This window comes from Bos grunniens, chromosome 22 (genome assembly GCF_055505025.1).
Source record: "Bos grunniens cultivar Pamir isolate PY7600 chromosome 22, Bosgru_T2T1.0, whole genome shotgun sequence".
In the NCBI taxonomy this organism is placed as follows: Eukaryota; Metazoa; Chordata; class Mammalia; order Artiodactyla; family Bovidae; genus Bos; species Bos grunniens.
In genome coordinates this window covers 60,957,072-60,984,348 of record NC_141186.1, presented here as the reverse complement: position 1 = coordinate 60,984,348, position 27,277 = coordinate 60,957,072, and the positions used below count along the sequence as shown (strand labels likewise).

Here is a 27,277-nt window from a genome sequence, read left to right as displayed (position 1 = left end):
GGACCTGGACTCAGAGGTCCCTCTGGACAGTCAGGCCTGCGCTCCTCCGTGGTGAGTCCCCTGGAGGGAGGCAGGGAGGCTGCCCTGGCTCTGCTCTCGCTCTGGGGCGGGGAGCGAGGTGGGATTCCGCTGGGGGCTGCGGAGTCTCCCAGCCTGGCTGGGGGTCCTTTGGCCGAAGGAAGGCAAGGCGGGGGGCGGGGGGAGGCGGGGATCGCGCAGGAGGGAGGGCGAGGAGAGAAAAGCGCTTCCCGAAGCCGCACAGTGGGCCGTGGGCGTCATCAGGGCCGTGGAGGCTGGAGGGGGGAGGTGACCAGAGGGTCCTGCCGCCTCCTAAGGCCCTCACCCCATTCTCGGGACTGGGGATGGTCCTACCTGATTGGCCAGAGCTGGGGGGCCCAGGCACAAGGACCTCTCGTGATTGGACAGCTCCAGTCCACCTGCCCTTGTCCTTCCCCACGGGGAGGGGACGGGACCCCAGACCCTAGCCGGGGTGAGGGTAGCCCCCTTTCTGGTCTGGGTGTTGCGTTACTCAAGCTGCTCACAGCCCATGCCCTTCCAGGGTCTGTCAGGACCCCTCACCTGCCACCTGCCTCGGGGAGGCAAGCACCCTGACCAGGTACCCCAGTTCTCCTGCGCCCTCAATTTTCCAGAAATCAGGCAACTTTCTTAAGCCCTGAATCTTAGTTTCTTGGGCTAAAATTGATAGGTGGTATAATAATAGCCCTCAGCGGCTGAGGCTGATTCTGAAAATCTGGGGCCTCTGCCTGCCACTGGCCGCGGACCCTCTGCAAATCTCCCCTCTGTGAACCTTCCCGATGGCGCTGGGAGATGCCCCTGTCCCTTTAGGAGACAAGGAAATCTTGAACCCAGGGCAGCTATGCGGTGGCCCATCCCCTTGCCCAGGACCGTGGGAAGGGTCGCGGATGGAGTGTGACCCCACAGGCTGAGGGGGTCACGAGCATGTGGACCACCAGGTGCCCAGCTGGAATGACTGCAGGCACGAGATGGCTCTGGGCCAGCAAAGGGCAGCTGGGGACCGACGCCTGTGGCTGATTGCCCAGCTCAAGGGCCTTCCAACTGCAGCTCGGAACAGGGGCCCTGAGCAGGGCCTGGCCACTGGGCAGGGGGCCTGGGGAGCCCGAAGGTCCCCCTGCTGCAGGCGCAGCCTCACAGTGTCCCTGAGCCCTGCGGGAGGAGGGAACCGAGGTGCCACCAGGGGAGGAGGCCCCCTAGGGGCCGTGGGTCTCCTCCCTCCTCCACTTGCCGCCCCCCAACCTGACCTTCCCTGCACCAAAGCTCAAGGTGGGCTGCCCCACCCAGGGCTCCTGCCCACCAGCTCCACAGTGGCTTTCCTGACCCTGCCTCCCTGCTTTGTCCTCTTAATTTTCCACGAGTAATATACACCCAATATTTTCAAAAACAACATTCTGGTAAGAAAAAGATAATTAGAGCTATCAAAAGACTTCCAAACCCCCAAACCCTGCCTGGTGACTCTTAATATTTCTGTGCGGGTCCTTCTAGGCTTTACTCTGCCAAACACATGTGTGCAAATACATGTACCACACACACAGCACATACACCGTACACACAGATACACCGCCCATACACCACACACACATACCTCCCACACACACACCATTCTCACTCATTTGACAGCGTCTCAAGCGGAGTTTTTAATCTTGATGATGTCCAGCTTATTTTTCTCTTTTTAAATCATGCCTTTGTTGTTGAATCTGGAAAGCACCACATGCTGGGTGGTCTCCTCTGTTGTCCCCTAGAAGTTTCGTAGTCTGCATTTTACATTCACATCTGTGGTGCATTTTCGGTTACTTTTTGTGAAGACTGTTGATGTGTGTCTGGCTCGTCTTTCGCGTGTGGGTGTCTAGCAGTTCCAGGAACATTTGTAGAGGAGACTGCCTTTGCTCCTCTGTCAGACAACCGGAAGGTGAAGAGAAGGTGTGCAGGAACTTGGAGGAGGCAACGATTTCTTAAACAGGATACAAAGCCCATTCAGCATAAAGGGGGACTTTGGTGCGGGGTACTGTGCTCAGTTTAAGAACTTGGGTTCATCCAAAGGCTCCGTGGAGCGGACAGGCCCCAAGTCCGCAGCCCCGCGCTGCTTCCTGCTTGGGGAGCGCCCGGCCTGCTGCTGGAAGCCTTTGAGGAGCAGCTTCCTCATCAGCAAATGAGGAGACGGAAGCTGATGTGACCTGACTGAGGTCGCAGGGCTGGTTAGTTGCAGAGATGCGCTCGGATGACCCGGGAGGACACGGCGGCACACAGCACTGGGTGCTGGGCTGGGGGCTCTGGGCATCGGGCGGGGCGTCCAGGGTCTGTGATCACACCCCGCTCAGCCCTGTGGCCTCCCCTTCCGCCCCTCAGGTGGACCACTCCCCGCAGTAGCTGGCCACCCAGGGTGCCCAGAGCTGGGCCCGGGGGTGGGGTGGAGCAGGCGGGCTGCGCCCTTGGGCCAGCGCGCCCCGTGGGACGCTGTGTCCCTTTTGCGCAGGTCCCCGCCGGCCGCTGCCATGAAGATCGCAGTGATCGGACAGAGCCTGTTCGGCCAGGAGGTCTACTGCCGCCTGCGGGAGGAGGGCCATGAGGTGGTGGGCGTGTTCACCGTGCCCGACAAGGACGGGAAGGCAGACCCCCTCGGTGAGTGGTGCCTGGCGGGCGGCGGTGGCAGTGGGACCTGCGGGCCTTGTGTGGGCGTCCCCGGCCTGAAGTGATCACACGCGGTCCACCCTGGGTCCTGCTCAGGGCCCACTGACCGCCACGCTTTTCTGGAACAAAGCATATCACAGCGAAGGGTGGTGGAGAAGGCTGGCCTGCACCCAGGACCCCACAGTCTGAACACCCCCAGCTCCCCTGTCCCTTCACCCAGGCTCCGAAAGGGCTGCCGGGTGGGAATCACCGCAGTCGGGTTCTTGGATGTGAGCGAGCCCTGCACCCCGTCTCCGGCAGGGGCAGCTATTGAGCAGAGTCCCCTGCCCCCCAACGCCCGGCCCCGGAGTTTCTGCCCCCAGGATGGGATGGGGCCTGGGAGTCTGCATTTCCAACAAGCTCCCAGAGACACACCACTTCTCCAGAAGGAAAATGGTGTGAGAATCGCTGCTGAGCTGGGGCCTCAGCTCAAGGGCTGGGCCTTCAGGCCCCCAGGTCCTCCTCAGGGCTGAATGTTTCAGAACGCGGGACCTGGCTCCGAAGGAAGAGGGTGCTCCCACGATGGAGCATCACAGGCCGAGGCACCACTGCTCCGCTCCTGCCCCAGTGCGGCCTGTGACAGTGACCCTTGCCTGGGGCTGCTGTTCGACCTGGCCTCAGAGGGTCACTGTCTAGACCACTCACGCCGACCCGCCTCCCTGCACACAGGGCAGAGGCCGAGGGTCACCAGGGTGACGCGGCAGCTGTGTGTGACGGAGCTGTCACACTTGCCACACCTGTCCCCAGACCTGCCAGGGAGCAGCTGACAGGTGCAGGCCGTGGAGAGAGCCCAGGGCTCGTGCCCGCAGGGGGCAGGGGGCGGTGGGGCAGACTCGGGGGGGCTACATCCTCAAACCTGGAGACGTGGGGACCGCGCATCGGAGCCAGGGGGCAGGGAGACACACTCATGGGGCCTGTAGGTAAAGAGGTCACAGGCCACATGGTGTCTGGGAAACAGAGGCGCTCAGAGGTCCTGGCAGTCGGCAGGGTCAGTCCAGGCAAAGGCATCCCAGAGGCTGGCCCTGGCTGGGGCCATGGCTCCACGCTGCCCAGCAGAGCCCGGCTGGGCAGCGGGGGTGCTGTGAGGGACAGGCCTGGAGAGGGGTGCAGGAGCCCCCCACCCCGCAGGCAGGGGCTCGGAGGCTGGGGGCGGACTCTCACCCACTGTCCCGCAGGCCTGCAGGCTGAGCAGGACGGCGTGCCAGTGTTCAAGTTCCCCCGCTGGCGGGCCAAGGGGCGGGCCCTGCCCGACGTGGTGGCGCAGTACCAGGCCCTGGGAGCTGAGCTGAACGTGCTGCCCTTCTGCAGCCAGTTCATCCCCATGGAGGTCATCAGCGCCCCCCGGCACGGCTCCATCATCTACCACCCGAGCCTGCTGCCGCGCCACCGGGGCGCCTCTGCCATCAACTGGTGAGACAGGCCGGCCGCCCCGGGCTCCGTGGCTGCGCTCCGGGGCCCCCGAGGGCTCAGCACTGCCAGACGCCGTCCACCCCCGCCCGCCCACCTGGAGAGAGAGAGAGACGGACTAGAGACACCTGGAGCAGATAGCTCTAGATGAGAGGGCGAGAGTCTGCAGGGTGGAGCTGTTGGAGGCACCATCAGGGAGGCAGGCATCTGAGCCGGAAGAGAGGGCGGGCTTGTAGCTGGACCAGTTGGGACTCAGCCCCCTGACCTCCAGACACATCTCCTCGCTTCACTGGGCCTCAGTCTCCGCATCTGTAGAAGGGGCGTGCGAGGCTGTTACACGGCAGGAAGGATAAAGGAAGAAGCATGAGGGCTTCTTCCACCTGATACCTGGCACGCGGTCGCATCAGTAAACGCCATTTTCCCTCTTGCGTCCTCCCTGGGGAGGCGGGAGGGGCCCTAGCCCCAGGCCCCCTTTTCTATGGTCCTTCCTTCCGGACTCAGGCGTCAGTCTTCCGTCCCTAGGACCCTCATCCACGGGGACAAGAAAGGGGGGTTTACCATCTTCTGGGCGGACGACGGTCTGGACACCGGGGACCTTCTGCTCCAGAAGGAGTGTGAGGTCCTCCCAGATGACACTGTCAGCTCCCTCTACAACCGCTTTCTCTTCCCGGAAGGCGTCAAAGGCATGGTAAGGGCAGGGCCGCACACTTACCCCAGGGCTCCCCAGCGCCAGCTACTGCCCAGAGCTGGCTAGGATTCTGCAGGTGGGAGGGACTCTCAGTTCAGGGTTTCACAGAGGCAGGGTTAGAACATGTAATTGATGCTCTCGAACTGTGGTGTTGGAGAAGACTCTTGAGAGTCCCTTGGACTGCAAGGAGATCCAACCAGTCCATCCTAAAGGAAATCAGTCCTGAATATTCATTGGAAGGACTGATGCTGAAGCTTCAATCCTTTGGCTGCCTGATGCCAAGAGCCGACGCATTGGAAAAGACCCTGATGCTGGGAAAGATTGAAGGCAAAAGGAGAACAGGGCAACAGAGGATGAGATACTTGGATGGCATCACTGACTCAATAGACATGAATCAGAGAAAACTCTGGGAGATAGTGATGGACAGGGAGGCCTGGTGTGCTGCAGTCCATGGGGGTCACAAGAAGTCAGACACGACTGAGTGACTGAACGACAACACTGTTCTCTTAAACGGGACCTGCTTACAGCTGTCAGAACAACTCAACAAACCTTGCCCAAAAAGGCACATTTTGGGCTCCTTTCCGAGAGGAGACTCCAGACAGGGACATCCTCAAGCCTGGCTGAGCCCAGAGGCTCTGGCCGGTCGGGGGTTCTGTTTCTTCACCCTGATTCTGCCTCCCGTCTGATTAGCTTCCTCCTCAGGTTGGGCGCCCTTGGTCAGGAGGAGAAGTTGTCCCTGGTGGCTCAAGGTCCACACCTCCTGATTCCAGGGGACAAGAAACCCTCTTTCCCTAAGAATTCATGAATGGAAAGTCCAAGGAGGTTCTGAGGAGCTGGAGGTGGAAGGCAGACTCGAAGGGTTGATGTCGGAGCTGTTGTGCAGCCCCAAGGGGCAGCGTGTCCAGCAGGGGAGGCGGCGGGACAGGGGGCAGACGGGGTCGTCTCCATAGCACAGTGGGGGCCGCCCCTCAGCCCTGGGCCCTGCTTTCAGCCACGGATCCACCTGTTCCCAAAGCAGATCCCGTGGTGCCTGTCCCGAGCCGGGTGTGGTGCTGGGAGGGTCTACACAATCCCACAGCTCGGACTGTGAGCGGGGGCCGAGGGGAGGGTCCTGATGCCTCAGACACCTCTGCCCCCGCCTCCCAGGTTCAGGCTGTGAAGCTGATTGCCGAGGGCAAAGCCCCCAGACTCCCTCAGCCCGAGGAGGGCGCCACCTACGAGGGGATTCAGAGGAAGGAGACGGCCAGGGTGAGCGCCAAGGGACTGGGTGTCTGCACTCTCCCCAGTTCCTTTTTAGGGAGGGCAGGGGCCCCGGGAGATGGGCTGGCGGGAGGGCGGTTGTCTGCCAGATGAATTCCAGGAGGGCTTTGGGCTCCTGGGGGCTGCCCCGGTTGGGGATCCCGGGGGCCCAGGTCTGGGTCTCTGATCGGGGCTCAGGGGGTGCTCTCCAGGGACCTGGTGAGCCCTGTGGGGCCGCCCTAAACTGGGGGGTGGCCCTGTGTGTCGGGCCCTGGTCCTTGTGACCACAGAGCGTCATCTCCCTACAAACCATCCTGCCCTTCACATCCCATGAAAGACCGAGGGTCCATGCACACCCAGAGCCAGGCCCCAGGGGGAGGCTGGCCCAGCTCTGGGATTCAGAGGAAGCTAGGCTCCTCAGCCCCTTCCCAGGCTCCACCCAGCGTCAGGAGGGCCCGTGGGGAGGAGTGAAGGCCGGGGCTGGGGCTCTGGTGGTTGGAGCGCAGGGAGGGCCCGCTGAGCACACACGTCCTGCCCTGCAGATCGACTGGGACCAGCCGGCAGAGGCCATTCATAACTGGATCCGTGGGAACGACAAGGTGCCGGGCGCCTGGACGGAGGCCTGTGGGCAGGTGTGTCCCTGCGGCCGGGATGGGCCATGCTCCTGGGTCCCCTGCTGCTGAACTGCCGGAACGTGTGAGCTGCGTGATCTCTGGCCACTGGCAGACCCCAGCCCCAGCCCCCCGGGTCCTGGAAGGGTGGGGTCCGCACGCACGAGGCCTCCAGGCCAGGCAGCAGCTCTGGGGTCAGACTCTCACCCCTCGGCGGTCAAAGTTCCGAAACAGCAGAACTGAAAGCAGTGAATCACCAACGTGGTACTTAGTACCTATGTGCTGAGTACTCTCACAAAAGACGGTTTGGAGCCGGGAGCCCCAGACCATGCACAGTCTGCTGACGTGAAGCAGGCTATACGGTGAGGAGGCAGTGACTGGCTGTCCAAAGAGTTTTCTTAAATGATAGGGATTTGGCTAAAGGTCACTTAATTCAATCTTGAGGAACAGTTTAAACTTCACTTATGATTTCCAGAGACAAGCAAGGAGTGACTGAGGTCAGGCTGGTCTTGCGTGTCTTGCAAAAGAAGCTAAATTAAGCTCTGCTGTGTGACGGAGCTGTCTTGTCTGCTCCGGGCTTTCCAAGGCTGGTCTCCGTTTGACAGCATGTTAAAAAGCAGAGACGTTACTTTGCCAACAAAGGTCTGTCTAGTCAAACCTATGGCTTTTCTAGTAATCATGTATGGATGTGAGAGTTGGACTATAAGGAAAGCTGAGCGCCGAAGAACTGATGCTTTTGAACTGTGGTGTTGAAGACTCTTGAGAGTCCCTTGGACTGCAAGGAGGTCCAACCCGTCCATCCTAAAGGAAATCAGTCCTGAATATTCACTGGAAGGACTGATGTTGAAGCTGAAACTCCAATACTTTGGCCACCTAATGCAAAGAACTGACTCATTGGAAAAGACCCTGATACTGGGAAAGATTGAAGGCAGGATAAGGGGATGACAGAGGATGAGATGGTTGGAGGACATCACTGACTCGATGGACATGAATTTGAGTGAACTCCAGGAGTTGGTGATGGACAGGGAGGCCTGGCGTGCTGCAGTCCATGGGGTCGCAAAGAATCAGACATGACAGTAACTGAACTGAACTGAGCAGCCCTCAGAGACCCCAGTCCAACCCTGATTCGCCTTCGCCTTGGGGGTGAGGGGGCTTCAGCCAGGCCTTTTCGAGGACAGCCCTGTCCTCCACGAAGCCCCTGACCACCCGAACCGCTGCTCGTGGGCGGGCTTCCCAGACCGTCCAGGGTCTCTGGCCTTGCCACCACCAGCCCCTGTGCACCGCGGCCAGGGCGTGACCCATCCCCAGGCAGGCCCGCCCTCGGTGCTGGCTGAGCACACTTTCTGCAGGTGTCTGACCCTGGGGTTGGAGGTCACGGTCCCATGTTAGGTGGGAGGGGCCCCCTCTGGGGCCTCCCGCCTGCCCAGGTCTCGTCTGTGCTCCGGGCGCTGACACCTGGGCTGTCCTGGCCCCACGCCGTCACAGTCCGTCATCACCCGCCCGCTCAGCACTGCCTGGTAGGCTGCAGGGGCCCCCCTCTCATCTCCACCTTCTGGTTTCCTGTCCCCAACAGAAGCTGACGTTTTTCAACTCGACGCTGAGCACTGCGGGCCTGGAGCCTGAGGGAGAGGACCTGCCCATCCCGGGCGCCCACCGGCCAGGGGTGATCACCAAAGCGGGCCTCATCCTCTTCGGGAATGACAGCCGGATGGTAAGTGTGCTGCTGCGACTCCTGGACTGTACTGTGGGCTCGGGCCCCGCAGGGAGACTCCTGGCCATTCTGGAGCAAACAGGGAAAGGAGACCACAGAATCCAGGAGGGAAGACCCTCACCTGCTGGGTCGGCCACTTTTCCGTCCCAGGAAGGCTTGCCCTGGGCTCTTACTGGCCAGGTGCCCTGCCTGAGCTGGGGACCCTGGGGGGCATCAGAGTCAGGGGGTCTTGTCCAGAGTGCCCTGTGCCTGGGTGTAACTGGGGGTCCTGAGCTGGGGGCCCTGGGAGGCGTCAGAGTCAGGGTTGGTCTTGTCCAGGGAGCCCTGTGCCTGGGCGTAATTGGGGGTCCTGAGCTGGGGGCCCTGGGGGGCGTCAGAGTCAGGGTTGGTCTTGTCCAGGGAGCCCTGTGCCTGGGCGTAACTGGGGGTCCTGAGCTGGGGGCCCTGGGGGGCATCAGAGTTGGGGGGTCTTATCCAGGGAGCCCTGTGTCTGGGCATAACTGGGGGTCTTGAGCTGGGGGCCCTGGGGGGCATCAGAGTCAGCGTTGGTCTTGTCCAGGGAGCCCTGTGCCGGGGTATAATTGGGGGTCCTGAGCTGGGGGCCCTGGGGGGCGTCAGAGTCAGGGTTGGTCTTGTTCAGGGATCCCTGTGCCTGGGCATCACTGGGGGTCCTGAGCTGGGGGCCCTGGGGGGCATCAGAGTCGGGGGGTCTTGTCCAGGGAGCCCTGTGCCCATGCCTTGTCTAAGCCCAGCAGAGTCCAGGTGCACAGAGCGAGCTCAGTTTCCTTCTCTTTGAACAGAAGTCCCGCCGCGCACATAAGCTGCTCTGACCCACTTTAGCAACTGCAGCTCAGGGTGACACCCAGGATTTATGCAACTGAATACTGATGTGTGCTTGAGAGCCACGCTCTGTTTAAAACAATTCAGTTCTCCCCACAGCTCTATGAGATCCATGTTAGCATTTCACCATTTTACCAAGTAGAAAACTGAAGCAAAGAAATTCAGATCCCTGTCTATTTTGACCCACACGCATCCGCGGCAGAGCTCCGCTCCGGCCCTGCCTGCTGGCTCCGGGCCTGCCACTCACCGTGACACTCACCGCACGAGGTGGTGGGCAGATGGCCTGGGCCCTAAGGTACCAGGGCCAGCGAAGGAGGGCAGGCAGGGGTGTTGGAGCACTGGGGGAACTTCAGGGGACTCTGCGGATGCTGAACACATGGTGGCGGCCGTGCAAACAGTCCCGGGCAGGGAGCAGCCTGGCTTGGACCGGTGAGAGCTCACTCTGGGTGCCTGTCCTACTGGCCCGAGGCCACCTGAGGGTTACAGCGCGTGGGTGTCCCTTCCTGGGTGGTGCTGCAGTGGAATGAGGGCATCTGTCTCGGGCCAGGTTCCCGCAGCAGACCCAGGCAGGATTACGGAGGAAGGCAGACTGAGAGGAGGACGGTGGTCACAGAGAGGCGGGCCTCTCTGCTAGCCGGGGCCAAGCTTAGCTGCCAGCAGCGGTGGAGGACGGGCCTGGGTGCAGGTCCTGGAGCAGCCGCCGGAGGAAGGCACCAGCCGCGTGGGTTGGGCCGCAATCTCCCCGACATCCCTGAGGGACCCCAGGCCAGGCGGCAGCCGTGGTGGCCTCGGCTGAGGGTCTTTCAGGAGCGTCCAGCCGGGCTTGCTGGGCTGGGGCTCCAGAGCATGCAGGGAGGCAGCAGTCGGTGGGGTGGGGGCAGTGAGCCGGGAGCCCCGCTCCAGTTCTGGGCGGGGGGCGCTCTTCACAGAGCGTCTCACCTGGCAGACACATTCTCTGCCGTGAGCGCACACGCTCCCCCACCCAGAGGGAGCCTCACGACCTGGGCCAGTCTCCATGCGGTTTCCGCAAGCTGGGTGCTGGGTGACTAACTGTTGTCTCCGTTGGCCTTCAAGGCAGTGGTGGGATGCCTTCCGTCTCACATGCAGGCATTGGTTTTATAGAATAATACAGCCATTGTTGTTGTGAGTCGCTCAGCCATGTCCGACTCTCTGTGACCCCATGGACTGCAGCCCGTCAGGCTCCTCTGTCCATGGGATTCTCCAGGCAGGAATACTGGAGTGGGCTGCCATTTCCTTCTTCAAATACAGCCATCGTGGGTTTCCAAGCCTGAGAGCATGCTGGGGTGGAGGACACGGGTCCCCCCGACCGCTGCCCGCACCCCCGCCCTTTTGGTCTCCTCACGCCCTGCCTGCGTCCGGGCCTGCCTAGGGGAGAATGGGGGCGAGTGCATGCCCGCCGCGGGGTGCCCAGGGGCACTGATGGCCCTCCCGTCGCAGCTGCTGGTGAAGAACATCCAGCTGGAGGATGGGAAGATGATCCCAGCCGCACACTTTTTCGGGAGAGCAGAGAGCAGCGCCCTGGAGCTGACAGAGGAGGAGCTGGGCACCGCGGAGGCTGTGCGGGTGGGGAGCCGTTGGGGCTGCTGTGGTGGGGGCATGCATGCACTGGGTGTGTGTTCTGGGGGGGCGGGGCGTGCACACCCAGAGTCCGTATGTCCTGGCCTCAGGCACGCCGTGGTTCTGTCCTCCAGGTGTCCCCTGGCCCTCCTTCCTCTGCTGGGTCCTACCGCCCAACGGCATGAGGGCCTGCGGCCAGGCACTGGGAGGGAGGTGGTCACCCAAGGACCATCCAGCCCTGGGTGCAGCAAAGCCCGGAGGGGACAGGCCCGCCTGGGGCCAGGCTGCACCAGGGGCTGCCTTCTGGGCCTGGGGGCTCGTTCTCACTGCCTGGCCCTCCAGGGTGCCTGGAAGCGGATCCTCCCCAGTGTGCCGGAGGTGGACGAGTCCACGGACTTCTTCAAGTCGGGGGCCGCATCCGTGGACGTTGTCAGGTGAGGTGGGGGTGGGGGTGGAGCCCCGGGGTCTCTGAGTCGGAAGTCACCCCCAAACTGAGGAGCGGGCACTGTGTGGGTCAGAGATCCAGAAAGGACGAGGGTGTGCAAGCCTGTGCCCATCCGGTGTGGGACAGCTGGTGGGCAGGCACGTCCATCTCCAGTGGGGTCACGGCCCCGGAGTGGCCACTCTGGGCCTGGACATGTAGCTGGCTGCTTACGGCTCTGCAAGCGGGAGCCCAGCAAGCAGATAGATGAGGACCACCGCCCCAGAAGGTCTTGGCAGGCACAGGGCAGGGCAGGGGGCCGAGACCCCCACCCTCACAGGAGGAAGAGCAAACTGTTTTGGAGCAGTTTTAAAGCAATCGCAAGCCTTCCCAAAGCAACTGACCACAAGTTAGCACTGACAGAGCCGGAACTTGAACCCAGAGCCTCTGAACCCTCAAACTGGGCTTTCAAGACGGATTTGAGACCAACACCCATGCTCTGGGTGCTGGGCAGAACCACCAGCTCTGCTAAGAGGAGGGCAGGACCCCGGGCCTTGTCCAGGCTCCCATTCTCCCCCTTCTGTCCTCCAGGCTGGTGGAGGAAGTCAAGGAGCTGTGTGACGGCCTGGAACTGGAAAATGAAGATGTCTACATGGCAACCACCTTTGGGGACTTCATCCAGCTGTTAGTGAGAAGGCTGCGAGGGGGCGACAAGGAGACCGAGTGCGCCATCGACTACGTGAGTCCCGGGAGCCCCACAGGCAGGCCTGGGCTCACGGGCTGTGTGAGCCTGCACACCCACAGGCACCCACACCAGCGGGTCCACGGGGACACCCAGGGAAGCCAGGACTCCAAGAGCCTGCCCTTTGGTGATCAAGCTCCCCTTGGTAACTCTGAGCAGCCTAAAGATGCCAGGCAGTGGGGCAGACTCTACAGAGGACGCTGTTGCCTAAGATTCAGGGCACGAAACGGTGTCGAGGAGACATGTCCACAGTGTGTCTCTCCCGCCCCCTTCTCCACTGGCGGTTTTCTGGTGTGGCCTCCAGCTCCCGTCCTGCACCTCCTGCTGACCCTCACCCCTCACTCGGGTTCCACCACCTCCTCCCTTCGTCTTGATTCAGCACTGGCAGCGGCTTCCTGCTGGGCTCAGCCTCCGGCTCTTCCATCACCCGGGCGACCAGTCACTGTATCAAAGGCCTTTGGTTGACACAGGAGAGAGAGAGACCAAGTGGGACAGAAAGAGGAATTGGGAATGGTTTCCCAAGAAGGGCTTCCCTGGTGGCTCAGCTGGTATAAAGCATCCTCCTGCAATGCGGGAGACCTGGGTTTGATCCCTGGGTTGGGAAGCTCCCCTGGAGGAGGGAAAGGCTACCCACTCCAGTATTCTGGCCTGGAGTCCATGGGGTCACAAAGAGTTGGACACAACTGAGCAACTTTCCCACTTTCGCTTCCATGAAGGAGAACAAACAGCCCTGTACGTTCAGCTTGTGTGTGTGAAGTGTGAGGAAGTAACGCAGACCTGTTTGTAAAGAAACTTTGCACAAACCACCCTTGGGGTGTCTAGTTAGGCTACGGCTCCTATAGGAATGGGCTTTGTGATGGTTTGTCTGGCTGGGAGTTGGGGACAAGGCGGATGAAGGAAGGAGAGGAGGCTGGGGTGGACCCCAGGCTGGCCTTGGGTCGTGGACTTTAGGGGAGAAGCCACCCCAAGGCCCCATGTGCGTGCAATGCGGCAGGGGCTGTGCCACTTCCTGAGTGTGGAGCCCAAGGGTTGGGGTTGGGGCCGGGGCAGCTTGGCCGGCAGGCTGGCCCAGCGTCCCTGTCTCAGCCGTCACCTCTGCCCTGCATGATGGCCCCGGGCAGCAGGGCTGGATCCGTGAGGAGACCCCAGGCCCCTACTTGTGTGTCGAAGGGTTGGTGGGGCAAGTAGTCCCCATGCCTGTCAGGGATGCCCCTGTAGCTCCAGCCTGAGGTCCTTGCCCCCCAGGTGGAAAAAGCCGTGAACAAGCTGACCCTCCGGATGCCCCATCAGCTGTTCATCGGGGGCACATTTGTGGACGCCGAGGGTGGCAAGACCTACGAGACCATCAACCCGACAGATGGAAGTGTGAGTGCAGGCCCGGACCCTCGGCCCCCGCCACCCTCCATGACCTCTCGGGGTCCTCTCCTGTCCACTGACACCCTCCCGTGTTGGGAGGCCCCCTCCCCTCCCTCTCACCCCCCGAATCAGGGCCCCCCTTCGCCGAGGCCCTCAGCATCCCAGGCTCTCAGACTCCTTGGCTGTGGCCATCGGGCATCACATCAGAGCAGAGGCAGTCAAGTTCACACACACACACACACATTCTGAGATGGACACACTCCTACACACGCACACCTGCAGAGGACTGGGATGCAGAACGTGGGTCCTGAGGGGGTTTAAAGAGAGTAACAGGCGGGCTGTGTGGACCCAGACAAGGACCCCCAAGCGAGCCCGTCAGGGGCTGTCAGCACCTCCAGGCCACTGTTGGGGACCCCGGGCGGGAGGCCGTGTGGGCTCCTGGGCCGTGGGCTTGGAGACGCCAGCCTCAGCCCTACTCCCACCCCCGGCCCGTCTAGGTGGAGGCCTGAGCTGCAGGGCAGGTGGGCACCCTCAGGGCACAGGATCCAGGGGCTCAGGCAGGCTTATTAAGAAGCAGACCTCCCGACCGGGCCCCTCAGCATGTGGGCCTGCTCCTGCTCTTGGTCAAAGACGCTGAGCAGCAGTCCGCGTCTGTCGCCCTGTTTGGGGTCGGGGCGGCGAAGACCCCAGGGGACGTGGACACAGCCCCTCCTGCCGGCCGCGCCCCGCATGAGCCTGGCCTCCCCCGCGGGGCCGCCCGGGGGCCCGGAGGCTTCAGGCTCGGTGCCCCTGCAGGCCCTCTGCCAGGTGTCCCTGGCCCAGGTCAGCGATGTGGACAAGGCCGTGGCCGCTGCAAAGGACGCCTTTGAGAACGGACTGTGGGGGAAGATCAGCGCGCGGGACCGTGGCCGCCTCCTGTACAGGTGTGAGCCCCACCCCATCCCCGTTCCCCAGGCGCAGGGGCGCTTCTGGGAGGACTTGCGACTGCACAGCTGGTGGCCTCAGGGAGGACTCTCCCATGTCACGTCCCCTCCCGGTGAAGCCAGGTGCCAGCAGAAGCCCAGGGAGGACTTGGGGTGCTCCCACTCATGGCTGCTCAGCCAGACAGGAGCTGGGGGCTGCCTCCCTGGGGGTCCCTGGGGGGTCAGCAAGCTGGGAGCAGACTGGGGTGCTGGGGCCTGCCGGTGGCTGGAGGAATAGGATGGGTCAGCCACCTTCAAGCCTGAGGGCGGCTCTGGATGGGTGGTCTCCACCTGACCCCCCAACCCTGCTCCCAGAGGTGAGGCCTTCATATGGGGGGGCATCCCACCTCCAAGGAGCCCACAGCAGCCCCTCCAGATGATGACACTGAGGCCAGAGACTGAGTCGGGGGCAGACCCCCGAGAGGGCAGGCGGGCTGTGCCAGCTTGAGGCCCGCCCCCCCCCCTGCCGCCCCCTCCAGGCTGGCAGAGCTCATGGAGCAGCACCAGGAGGAGCTGGCCACCATCGAGGCCCTGGATGCAGGTGCAGTCTACACGCTGGCCCTGAAGACACACGTGGGCATGTCCATCCAGACCTTCCGCTACTTCGCTGGCTGGTGCGACAAGATCCAGGTGGGGCTCTGAGCACCTCAGCCATCCTGTCCAACTCCAGCTGGGGCTTCGGGACAGACAGTCCCGTCCCTCCCTGGGCCTGGGTGCAAGGAGCTGCCCAGCGGGAGGTGGCCAGAAACCCCCCAGTGATGCTACTGCTGCTTCATCCAGGGCTCCACCATCCCCATCAACCAGGCGAGACCCAACCGGAACCTGACCATGACCCGGAGGGAGCCCATCGGGTGAGTCATGGGCTGGGCACTTCCCAGGAATGCATGTGGGGGCGCAGAGGTCTCTTCCCGGCCACATGTTTATCAGACAGCTATTCCTTTGCCTGGTAGCTCAGACGGTAAAATTGTCTGCTTGCAATGCTAGAGACCCGGGTTCAATTCCTGGGTCAGGAAGATCCCCTGGAGAAGGAAATGACAACCCACTCCAGTACTCTTGGAAAATTCCATGGATGGAGGAACCTCGTAGACTACAGTCCATGGGGTTACAAAGAGTTGGACATGACTGAGCACCGAAGAATTGATGCTTTTGAACTGTGGGGTTGGAGAAGACTCTGAGAGTCCCTTGGACTGCAAGGAGATCCAACCAGTCCATTCTGAAGGAGATCAGTCCTGGGATTTCTTTGGAAGGAATGATGCTAAAGCTGAAACTCCAGTACTTTGGCCACCTCATGCGAAGAGTTGACTCATTGGAAAAGACTCTGATGCTGGGAGGGATTGGAGGCAGGAGGAGAAGGGGACAACAGAGGATGAGATGGCTGGATGGCATCACTGACTTGATGGATGTGAGTCTGGGTGAACTCCTGGAGTTGGTGATGGACAGGGAGGCCTGGCGTGCTGTGATTCATGGGGTCGCAACGAGTTGGACACAACTGAGCAACGAACTGAACTGAACTGAGCAACTTCGCTTTCACCTTTCATTCCTTGGCAAACCCCGCCTGCCAGACACCTTGTTACCAGATAAGGTCACCCCCTCAAGCAGGGCCGCAGGCACGACCCAGCCCTGGTGGCAGCAAGTCTCTGCAGGGTTTCAGCTTTGGAGCCTCCGGCCCAGTTCTCCTTCTTTCCCAGGGCTCTTGCCCTGCTCCCTCTCAAGCTCAGTCCCTCTGGGTCTGCTGGGTGTATCTGGGGTGGGCACCAGCTCTCCTAACCCCTCAGCACACCCACCACCCCCAGGAAGGTGTGTGGGCCCCAGGCTGGCCCCAGTTTGCACTGCACTCCTGCTCTGCCAGCCAAGTGGCTCCTTACTGACCTGTCTGCCTTGGTCTCTGAGCACCCTCCTCCCACTGCTGGGCTCAGCCAGGCTGTCGTTGTTCAGGGAACCATTCTCTGATGATGATGGAGAAGATGGTGATGAAAATGATGGTGAAGAAGGTGATAAAGACGATGGTGAAGATGACAGTGACGAAGACGGTGGTGAAGACGGTGGTGAAGACGGTGGTGAAGACAGTGGTGAAGATGACGATGGTGAAGATGACGGTGGTGAAGACGGTGGTGACGAAGATGGTGGTGAAGACAGTGGTGAAGACGGTGGTGAAGACAGTGGTGAAGATGACGGTGGTGAAGATGACGGTGGTGAAGACGGTGGTGACGAAGATGGTGGTGAAGACAGTGGTGAAGATGGTGGTGAAGACGGTGGTGAAGATGGTGGTGAAGACGACAGTGGTGAAGATGGTGGTGAAGATGACAGTGGTGAAGATGATGGTGGTGAAGACGGTGGTGAAGACAGTGGTGAAGATGGTGGTGAAGACGGTGGTGAAGACAGTGGTGAAGATGACGATGGTGAAGATGACGGTGGTGAAGACGGTGGTGACGAAGATGGTGGTGAAGACAGTGGTGAAGATGGTGGTGAAGACGGTGGTGAAGATGGTGGTGAAGACGACAGTGGTGAAGATGGTGGTGAAGATGACGGTGGTGAAGATGACAGTGGTGAAGACGGTGGTGACAAAGATGGTGGTGAAGACGGTGGTGAAGATGGTGGTGAAGACGACGGTGGTGAAGATGGTGGTGAAGATGACGGTGGTGAATGATGATGGTGAAGATGGTGGTGAAGATGACGGTGGTGAAGATGATGGTGGTGAAGACGGTGGTGAAAACGGTGGTGAAGACGGTGGTGAAGACGGTGGTGAAGACGACAGTGACGAAGACAGTGGTGAAGACGATGGTGGTGAAGACGGTGGTGAAGATGACGGTGGTGAAAACAGTGGTGAAGACGGTGGTGAAGACGATGGTGGTGAAGATGACGGTGGTGAAGACGGTGGTGAAAACTGACAGTGGTGAAGACGGTGGTGAAAACGGTGGTGAAGACGACGGTGGTGAAAACAGTGGTGAAGACGGTGGTGAAGACGATGGTGGTGAAGATGACGGTGGTGAAGACGGTGGTGAAAACTGACAGTGGTGAAGACGGTGGTGAAAACGGTGGTGAAGACGACGGTGGTGAAGACGACGGTGGTTAAAATGGTGATGAAGACGGTGGTGAAGACGACAGTGACGAAGACGGTGGTGAAGACGGTGGTGAAGACAGTGGTGAAGATGATGGTGATGAAGACGGTGGTGAAGAAGGTGATGAAGACGATGGTGAAGACGACGGTGACGAAGACAGTGGTGAAGATGATGGTGGTGAAGATGATAGTGAAGATGGTGATGGAGACAGCAGTGGGAGTGAGGAAACGGCAGTTGCCTGGTGTTCGAGGGGCCCCCTTGGGGATGAGCTCGTCTCACTGACCCGCAGAGAGGGGCTGCCACCCCAGGTTTTAAGGGTCAGGAGGACGCAGGGCCACGTGGTGCCATCAGTAGTTCTGGGACGTGGGGGTCCCTCTGTGGAGACACTGCCCAGCCAGAGGCTTGTCTGGGACAAGGGGTGGCACCAACACAGGACACTACCTCTCAGGACACAGCGTGCAGGCTTCCTCAGGCCCCCAGATGGACCACATCCTTCTTGTTCCCATGGCAATAGCCCTGGCCTAATGCCCAGGAGGACCCTCATCCACACCGACCCAAGTGACGCTTGACCATCTCTCACATCCTCCTGCCCACACTCGTGACCTCTGACCCGCTCTTGTGGCTGCCTGTCCACCCCTGTGGTCCCAGACCATCTCCCAGGCTCTGCCTGTCCCCACCCGTGCCTACCTGCTGTCACCCTCCTCCTGGGGTGGCTCCAGGCTGTGTCCCTAGAAGGTGTCCCAGCAGAGACTGCAGCGTCCTCTGCCATCACCCCTCCTGGGAAGGGACAGACTGGGCACACCACCCTGCCCGGGCAGGCAGCTGCACGCTGGCCCTGAGCAGGGCCTGGCCTGGAGAGGAGGGAGGCAGCCATGAGGCTCAGGCAGGGCCTCCGGGGGCACAGACAGATGAAGACTGGCCTCCTTCCCCGACAGGGTCTGCGGCATCATCATCCCCTGGAACTATCCCCTGATGATGCTGTCCTGGAAGACGGCCGCCTGCCTGGCTGCAGGCAACACAGTGGTGATCAAGCCTGCCCAGGTAGGTGCGGGCGCGGCCCGGGGCCTGCAGGCTTGGAGGGCGTGGGCGCTACCTGGCAGGGCAGGGGCAGGCCACAGGCCCCTTCGACCCCCACACTCCCCCACAACCCCGCACGGGCGGGAAGGAGAAGCCTCTGCAGGTGAGAGCAGCCTGTGAGGGACAGCCCACAGGGCAGACCTGGTGTGTTTGGGTCTCGGGGCCAAGTCAGGCTAACCAGGATGTGCGTGCAGCCTCTTTGTGAGCATCTGTGTCATTTCTGGGGACACCAGCTCAGCCCCCCTGAGCTGTGTGCCCCCTCCATGTGCCCCAGGACCCAGCTCTGGGCTGTGAGCTTGGGGCGTCTACCATTAAAGCTGGAGCTTCAAACCCCAAACATCTGGGGGAAGCCCCTGTATGTCCACCAACTGGGCTTCTCAGAGAAGCCACGTGTTGGGGGTCCTTCTCAGAGAAGCCACTTGATGGGGGTCCTTCTTGGAGAAGCCACGTGGCACGTGGGGGTCCTTCTCAGAGAAGCCACGTGACGGGGTCCTTCTCAGAAAAGCCACGTGATGGGGGTCCTTCTTGGAGAAGCCACGTGATGGGGTCCTTCTCAGAAAAGCCACGTGATGGGGGTCCTTCTCAGAGAAGCCACTTGATGGGGGTCCTTCTTGGAGAAGCCACGTGGCACGTGGGGGTCCTTCTCAGAGAAGCCACATGACGGGGTCCTTCTCAGAAAAGCCACGTGATGGGGGTCCTTCTCGGAGAAGCCACGTGATGGGGTCCTTGCACTGGAGCAGCCTGTGCAGTGTGGCCTGTGGTGGGGTCACCACACGAGCCGCCGTCCTTCGTCTGGACCTCAGATAGATCAGTTAGGCGCGGCAGGGCTGATGCTGGGGCAGTGGGCTGGGGCGTCTCACTCCCTCAGCGCCTTTGGGGTGGTTGGGCCTCAACGGTATTAACATAATGAAAATCAGTGCAATGATTCTGGCTCACCAGAGGCCCACACTCAGGCATTTTAACACACAATGAATTCCCCACTGACTTCCATACACGTCTGCTCAAGGCAGCATCGCTGCAGCCCCAGAGGTGACCCTTAACTTCTCCCTTGAGGCTGGGGGGCTGCTGACAGGTCAAGGCAGTGGTCCCTGGAGAGCCCACTTGCCCAAGCCCCCAGGGTATGAGCACCCACCCAGGCACTGCTCAGCCAGAGGCCCAGCAATGGTGGGGTGGGGGGCACAGACCCCCGAACCAGGCTTCCCCCCAGACTGGGGGGCGTGGACGCAGGTTGGCCTCAGCAGCATCACACAGGGCGGGCGGGTGAGGCTGGGCACCAGGGAGCTTTCGGAGGCCAGCGGGCATGGGCAGCGGCAGAGGAGGGCTGGTGGTCCTGAGGGCCAGGGAGAGGAATGCCCTCGGCCTCTGGGCATGGCCCTGGCGCCCCAGGGCTTGGCACAAACAGGTGGAGGCGGGGGAAGGTGCAGGGGGCTCAGGCCTGGCGTCAGGCTGCAGGGGAAGCTGCTGAGGCAAGCAGCCTGGTGCCCGGCTCCCGCTGCCCAGCCCTCTGGACCTGACCACCTGTCCTGCGTCCTCAGGTCACCCCACTCACGGCCTTGAAGTTTGCGGAGCTGACCCTGAAGGCGGGCATCCCTAAGGGCGTGGTCAACATCCTGCCAGGATCCGGTATGGCTGGGGACGGGGCACAAGGCTTGCCGTGTGACGCGCCCCTACATGAAGGGGGCTTCCCTGGTGGGAGTGCTGCCTGTGGGAGCCCCAGACTGGGGGACTCCTGGATGGGGGTTGGGGAGCGTGACTGTTGGCTGCAGCCGCTGACTGCGAGGAGAGGCTGTTGACTGAATGGAGAACAGGGAAGGGGAGCGGGCCTGGGGAAGCTTAGGAGTTGAGTCTCAGATACGCTAAATTTGAGAGGCTAGAAGACCTCCCAGTGGAGGTTCTGAGCCCCTGGGGAGGACGGGGGTGTCTGGCCCTGGGTGGCTGGAGACGGATGACCAGGCTCCATGGCTGCCCTGATCCCTCCCCCTGCCCATCCTGCACAGGCTCACTGGTCGGCCAGAGACTGTCAGATCACCCGGACGTGCGGAAGATTGGGTTCACAGGGTCCACCGAGGTCGGCAAGCACATTATGAAAAGGTAGGTGGTGGAGCGGGCAGAGGGGCCAGGTACCAGGGTCCAGCCCCGGTTGGATCCAGGGATTCCCTCGGGAGGACGGCATCAGCAACTGAGAGAAATAGAGAAAGAGATAAGCAAAGAATTTTGCAGTTAAGAAAATAGAGGAGAGAAAAGAGGCTGATACTCCTTGGTTTACACAGAAAGCCAATAAAGCCCCAGCACAGGACTTGCTCTGTTCATGTAGGCCACAGGTGCCCTCTCGAATAGTTGAAGGTGCCCCACCTTAGGCACCTTCTCGAGGGGGTCTTAGAAGCCCAGGCAGGAAAGTGAATGCTGAGGGCCCCTGTGCTCCAGGGAATCAGCCTGAAAAGGAAAAGGAAAGAGAAAGAACGACATGGGGAGACCAAGCTTTGGTGAGCAAGGCCTGCACTTTATTTTCCAAAGTAGTTTTTATACCTTAAGTTGTGCATAGAGGATAATGGGGGGGTGGGGGGAGTCAAGCAAGGTCAGCAGTCCTTGATCCTTATGGAAGCCAGGCTTTCTTTCTGCAAACTTATCATGTGCAAAAGCTTTAGGTGATTTACATCATCTTCTGGCCAGGAGGCCTGTTAACATTTTATGATCCTTTATTCAGAAAACTTATTTTTCTCTAAAGGTGATTTTTCTAAAGTCAGGCACCACCCTCTGAAAGCATTAGATAAAGTTGCATTCCTATAGGGCAAAAGTGTGGTGGGCTCTAACAAGAAAAGAATTAACTCAAGGGTCCAAGGTTACAAACATTAAAGCTACTACTTACATTTCTATATACCAACTATATTAATCAATACACCCCCAGGGACACAGTAGGTAAGGGATATGGAAACTTGGCAGCAAGCATTAGCTCAACAAAGAAATCCTCTACTAGTTCTATTCTAACAATTTTAACTCTCTGAGAAGCTCTGCATTGTTAAAATATCTTAAGCTTCCCGTGCCTCTCGTGGTTGGGAGGCTGTGAACAATCACATGTGTAGCTGCAGGAGTCCGAACAAACCTGTCAGGCAAGCGAGAAAGTCATCAGAGGGGTTTGAATTGAAACACTCCTATTATGCCCAGGAGAATTATTAACTAGAGCTCTAAGTTGATTTTCTTCAGAGAAAGGTGGTTGGGGATAGCCCCCCGTTAATGTCAGAAGAGTTGGTGAAAGTTGTGAAATAGTAAAACAGACAGATTTTGGTTTTGGCGTAGATGCTCGGGCAGGTCCAGGGGGCCTCTCGAGTCCTGATTCACCTTTGCATGTCAGGTCCTCTCTGCGTGACCTTTGTCATGGGTGGGAACTCCCGTGCTGGCTCCCGGCAGCCAGGGGTCGCAGGCCAGTGGGGCTCCAAGACCTCCTTCTGGGGTCAGCCTGAAAGGAGAGAGGGTGTGGGGGGTGGGGGTGCCACGAGAGCAAGGCCTGCGCTGGGATGGTGTGGGGGAGGCGGGGTCGGGGAGGGGAGGAGGTGCGGGCCTGGCCTCATAGGGACCCTCCAGCTCAGATCCTCGGCTGCTCTTCCGAGTGACCCTGCACTGGAGCTGCCCTCAGCCCCCGTGTCCCGTGTCCCCCATCCTGTGTCCCATGTCCCCATCCCGTGTCCCATGTCCCGTGTCCCATGTCCCCCATCCCATGTCCCATGTCCCCCATCTCATGTCCCATGTCCCCATCCTGTGTCCCCCATCCCATGTCCCGTGTCCCATGTCCCCCATCCCATGTCCCGTGTCCCGTGTCCCATGTCCCGTGTCCCATGTCCCATGTCCCGTGTCCCGTGTCCCATGTCCTGTGTCCCGTGTCCCATGTCTTGTGTCCCATGTCTTGTGTCCTGTGTCCCATGTCCCGTGCCCCATGTTCCATGTCCTGTGTTCCATGTCCCACGTCCCGTGTCCTGTGTCCCATGTCCCGTGTCCCCCATCTCATGTCCCATGTCCCCATCCCGTGTCCCCCATCCCGTGTCCCATGTCCCATGTCCTGTGTCCTGTGTCCTGTGTCCCGTGTCCCCAATCCCATGTCCCCCATCCCATGTCCAGTGTCCTGTGTCCCATGTCCCACGTCCCGTGTCCTGTGTCTCATGTCCCGTGTCCCCCATCTCATGTCCCATGTCCCCATCCCTTGTCCCCCATCCCGTGTCCCATGTCCCATGTCCTGTGTCCTGTGTCCTGTGTCCCGTGTCCCCAATCCCATGTCCCCATCCCATGTCCCATGTCCCGTGTCCCATGTCCCCCATCCCATGTCCCATGTCCCCCATCTCATGTCCCATGTCCCCATCCTGTGTCCCCATCCCATGTACCGTGTCCCATGTCCCATGTCCCGTGTCCCATGTCCCATGTCCTGTGTCCCGTGTCCCATGTCTTGTGTCCTGTGTCCCATGTCCCGTGTCCCATGTCCCATGTCCTGTGTCCCATGTCCCACGTCCCGTGTCCTGTGTCCCATGTCCCGTGTCCCCCATCTCATGTCCCATGTCCCCATCCCATGTCCCCCATCCCATGTCCCATGTCCCATGTCCTGTGTCCTGTGTCCTGTGTCCTGTGTCCTGTGTCCCGTGTCCCCAATCCCATGTCCCCCATCCCATGCCCCGTGTCCTATGTCCCATGTCCTGTGTCCCATGTCCCATGTCCTGTGTCCCATGTCCTGTGTCCCCCATCCCATGTCCCCCATCCCATGTCCCGTGTCCTGTGTCCCATGTCCCCCATTCCGTGTCCCGTGTCCCCCATCCCATGTCCCATGTCCCGTGTCCCATGTTCCCCACCCCGTGTCCCAGCCCATCTCTCCCTGTCCCTTTCAGCTGCGCCCTGAGCAATGTGAAGAAGGTCTCCCTGGAGCTGGGTGGGAAGTCACCCCTCCTCATCTTCGCGGACTGTGACCTGGGCAAGGCCGTGCAGATGGTGAGCACTGCGGGGGGCGGGGGGCTGCCCCAGGGGTCGTAACCCAGTGCTGTTCTCCCCTCCGCACAGGGTATGAGCTCTGTCTTTTTCAACAAAGGCGAGAACTGCATCGCCGCCGGCCGGCTCTTTGTGGAGGACTCCATCCACGACCAGTTTGTGCATAGAGTGGTAGGTCCCGTCACCGGGCTTGGTGCTGCCTGCTTGCCAGCTACAGGGCATTGGGGGCCAGGGAGGGTTGGGCAGTGGAGTCCGGCACCAGCCACTTGGGTCCCAGACCCCTCGGGGAGGCCGTGGCAAGTCTTCCCTGGACTTTAGTATTTCAGCAAGAAGCAGCAGCCCCACGGCTCCAACCCACATGCTGCCTCTCCCTGCCCCCTGTCCTGCACACCTGCCCTCCCTCCCTGTACACCTGCCCTACTCCCCGCACATCTGCCCTCCCTCTCCCTGTACACCTGCACCATTCCAGCTCCCACACCAAGCCCAGATTGCTCTTGAACAGAGGGTGCTTTGAGGCTTCAACCCAGAAGGCAGTTTTGGAACCAGAACATGGTTCCAGAGGCCAGCATCTGGCGTGCGGACTTTCTTCAGGGCCCAGTGGTCGGTCACCAAAGATGTGTATGTGGGAGGCGGGTCAGGCGGTGACCGCGGTCAAAAGCCCAGGCAACACTGACCCTGAGGGCGTCTGCAGGTGGAGGAGGTGGGGAAGATGAAGATTGGCAATCCCCTGGATCGGGACACCAACCATGGGCCGCAGAATCACCTGGCCCACCTGCAGAAGCTGCTGGAGTACTGCCAGCGCGGCGTGGAGGAGGGGGCCACGCTGGTGTGCGGCGGGAAGCAGGTTCCTCGGCCAGGTCAGAGACCTGCGGACCGGGCAGCAGGTGGCATGGCCTCTGGGGCAGTGTCTGGGGCCCAGGCCCCTGCAGTTGGGCTCCCAGACTTCTGCTCTCCCATCTAGGATCTCAGGGGTGGAGAGCTTGGCTGTTGGGACACCTGCCAGACCAGGTGTAGGGCCTGCATACAGCCTCCTCCCAGCTGGAGGTCAGACCCCAGCATGCAGCTCTCTGTGGGGCGGCAGAGATGGGTGTGAGCAGGATGGGGTAGCAGGGTGCAGAGACTGGCCTGTGGCGCTCCAAGAGCTGGGGGGCACGTTTCCTTTGCAGATGAGTGGATACAGGCCACACCCACACCCTGTGCGTCAACAAGCGTCCATACATGACACACGGTTAAGAATTATAATTGCTGTTATAATTTGTAAATATGTACAAACATGGAATATTTTATTAAATTAACAGGGGCTTCCCTGGTGGTTCAGAGGGTAAAGATAGGTTCGATCCCTGGATCAGGAAGATCCCCTGGAGGAGGGCATGGCAACCCACTGCAGAATTCTTGCCTGGAGAATCCCAGGGACAGAGGAGCCTAGTGAGCTACAGTCTATGCGGTTGCAGTCAGACGCAACTAAACAACTAACAACACTATTAAATTCATCTTTTTGTTGTTGTTCTTCGAAATAGTAGAGAGAAAATTTCAAGTCTCTTGATTTTCCCTGAATTGTGCCAAATTCAATCTCAGTCCAACGGCTCTCAGGGCCCACGACTCTGTGTCCAGAGGTGAAATAGAGAAAGCCTTTCTGACACCAGAAACATTTCTGTGGAGTGGCTAGGGCCTGTGGGGTGGTAGTCGGGATGGGAGGAGGTGTGTCCAGCTGACAGCACTGGCCCCTGGTGGTGGACAGAGCAGCTCCGTCATTGAGGTGTGTGGTTGAAAGTCCCCGAGGCTTGTGGCTGGAGTGCGGTGCAGGGGAGACACTGGCGGGTCTCGAATCCCTCGTCTCCCCCCAGGCTTCTTCTTCGAGCCGACGGTCTTCACAGACGTGCAGGACCACATGTTCATAGCCCGGGAGGAGTCCTTTGGGCCCGTCATGATCATCTCTCGGTTTGCTGATGGGTAGGGGTCCCACTTAAGCCTCTTGAGAGCCTGTCCTGGTCACCCGGGTCTTCACGTGAGCTGCGGGGAGGGAGCTCAGACCGGTGGGGCTGTGGACGCAGCTGGACCCCCACAGAGTCCTCTCAGCACAGAGGAGGAGACCCCGGCTGGGGGTGGCTGCAGGGCTTCAGGCCCGCCGGGGGTGTCCTCCGCATCTCTCCAGCTCCACAGCGCGCTGGCTTCCACCTTGAGTCCCAGTGGCTGCGTCGTGAACTGACCAAGCCTCAGGGGCGCGCACAGCAGTCATTTATGTCGCTCGTGAATCTGCAATTTGGTTGGCAGGCCTGGCCGTTCTCGGCCCTGTGCTGTGTCGGGCTCCGCCTGGGCCGGGGGTGCAGACCTCCTGGTGCTCCCCGTCCAGGGCTGGCCCCTTGCCTTCCTCAAGGAGGCCCTCCTGGTTTTCCCTGCAGTGACGTGGACGCGGTGCTGGCTCGGGCCAATGCCACGGAGTTCGGCCTGGCCTCTGGCGTCTTCACCAGGGACATCAACAAGGCCCTGTACGTCAGCGACAAGCTGGAGGCTGGCACCGTGTTTGTCAACACATACAACAAGACTGACGTGGCCGCTCCCTTCGGGGGGTTCAAGCAGTCAGGGTTCGGCAAAGACCTGGGTAAGCCAGCCACACCTCCTTTCATTTATTCATTCAACAAACACCCGTTAGAGGCCGCTCAGCCCAGGGGCCAGGGTAGAGCTGATGAGATGCCACTTACTTCTTTTTGGGAGCCGACAGGCCGGTGACCAAGGCAGGGAGTCAGATCCTGCTAGAAGCTGTCCAGTGGTCTGAACAGGAGGCTGGACTTGGCTTTAGTTGGGGACGGGATGGGCCTCTTGGAGTGGGCTGAGACCCAAGCGACTGGAGGAGCTGCTATTGGAGCTACAGAGAGAGGCTGAGTGCTTAAGTGGGCCGGGGGGCGGGCAAGGGCAAGATTAAGGGGGCCTGGGAGCCCTAATCAGGCTCAGGCTTCATCCTCATAGAGGGAGCCCGTGGGGGGCTGGGCGAACCCGAGAGGATGACGTGAGTGCCAAGGCAGAAAGGGTGGCACTGGGCCCAGCCTTCCTGGGGAAGCAGACCTCTTCCCGATACCCCCCTTCCCCGGGCCGCTCCATGACTTGGGGTGGCTTCCACCCCAACTCTGCCACTGTGGAAGCCAGCAGCTGGGGCCTGGATCCTGTGGGGGATCAGCTCTGGTGCCCAGCTTGTTGGGGGCACAGCAGCAGGGCCCCTCGGAGCCATGGAAGAAGGGGGTCTGGGAGGTGACATGGAGGGGAGGTTCTGAGATGACCACAGCGCTGGACATGCCAGCGCTGCCCGCCAGAGCAGCTGCTGGGACTGTGATGTTGCCCCTGGCACGGCGTTTCTTGCAGGAGAGGCAGCCCTGAACGAGTACCTGCGGGTCAAGACGGTAACCTTCGAGTACTGAGGAGGGTCTCAGGACCGTCCCTGGCTGTGGGCTCGACCCTGAATGCGGTGGAAGCCTCTGGCCTGCACCCCTGTCCCCATCTGGGACCCCCACCTTGCCCAATCCGTGTGACCTCCGGCTCGGCCAGGAAGTGACCCCATGTGAATAAGGGTCCTGGCCAGCACCCATGTCCCCGCCTGCCCACGAGCCCTGGCTCTCGGGCTCTGTCCTCTGCCTGGGGCTGGTTGTGGAGACGAGCCTTAGAGGGGACCCGCCCTGTCTGAGGCGGTGTGACCTGCCTCTCCAGCCCTGTCTCCCCTCTCCGGAGGATGGGGTCGGGGCAGAACTGAGAGCTGGAGCTCCTGGTTGCGGCTGGGTCTTTCTGGTGAGCAGCCCACCCAGAGCCCCCAGAGTTCCCAATAAACAGATGCTGCTGGTGTTCCTGTCCCTCTGGGCATGGCAGGGGCTCGGGGGCTGGCTGCCAGGACCTGGGGGCAGGGGCCAGTGTGCAGTCTATTATCTCACAGGAAGG

General features: G+C 60.7%; 1 protein-coding gene across 2 annotated transcripts; it reads left to right on the top strand.

The window, feature by feature from the left end:
• Positions 1–27,277, top strand: ALDH1L1 (aldehyde dehydrogenase 1 family member L1). 2 transcript variants are annotated; one of them, XR_015151971.1, is made up of 23 exons: positions 1–51; positions 2,510–2,655; positions 3,879–4,113; positions 4,633–4,798; positions 5,945–6,046; positions 6,580–6,669; positions 8,222–8,359; positions 10,658–10,783; positions 11,120–11,211; positions 11,790–11,937; positions 13,186–13,305; positions 14,092–14,219; positions 14,738–14,888; positions 15,039–15,109; positions 18,253–18,358; positions 19,930–20,017; positions 20,392–20,485; positions 23,260–23,359; positions 23,457–23,527; positions 24,048–24,213; positions 25,201–25,306; positions 25,756–25,955; positions 26,711–27,277. XR_015151971.1 is itself a non-coding variant. In XM_086368987.1 (23 exons), exons 2-23 carry the CDS (start codon positions 2,529–2,531, stop codon positions 26,764–26,766), a joined length of 2,709 nt encoding a protein of 902 aa, XP_086225113.1. In that variant the 5' UTR covers positions 1–51; positions 2,510–2,528; the 3' UTR covers positions 26,767–27,277. The 2 variants fall into 2 exon arrangements, 1 of the variants encoding a protein (XP_086225113.1); XM_086368987.1 differs by having other exon boundaries at positions 23,429–23,527.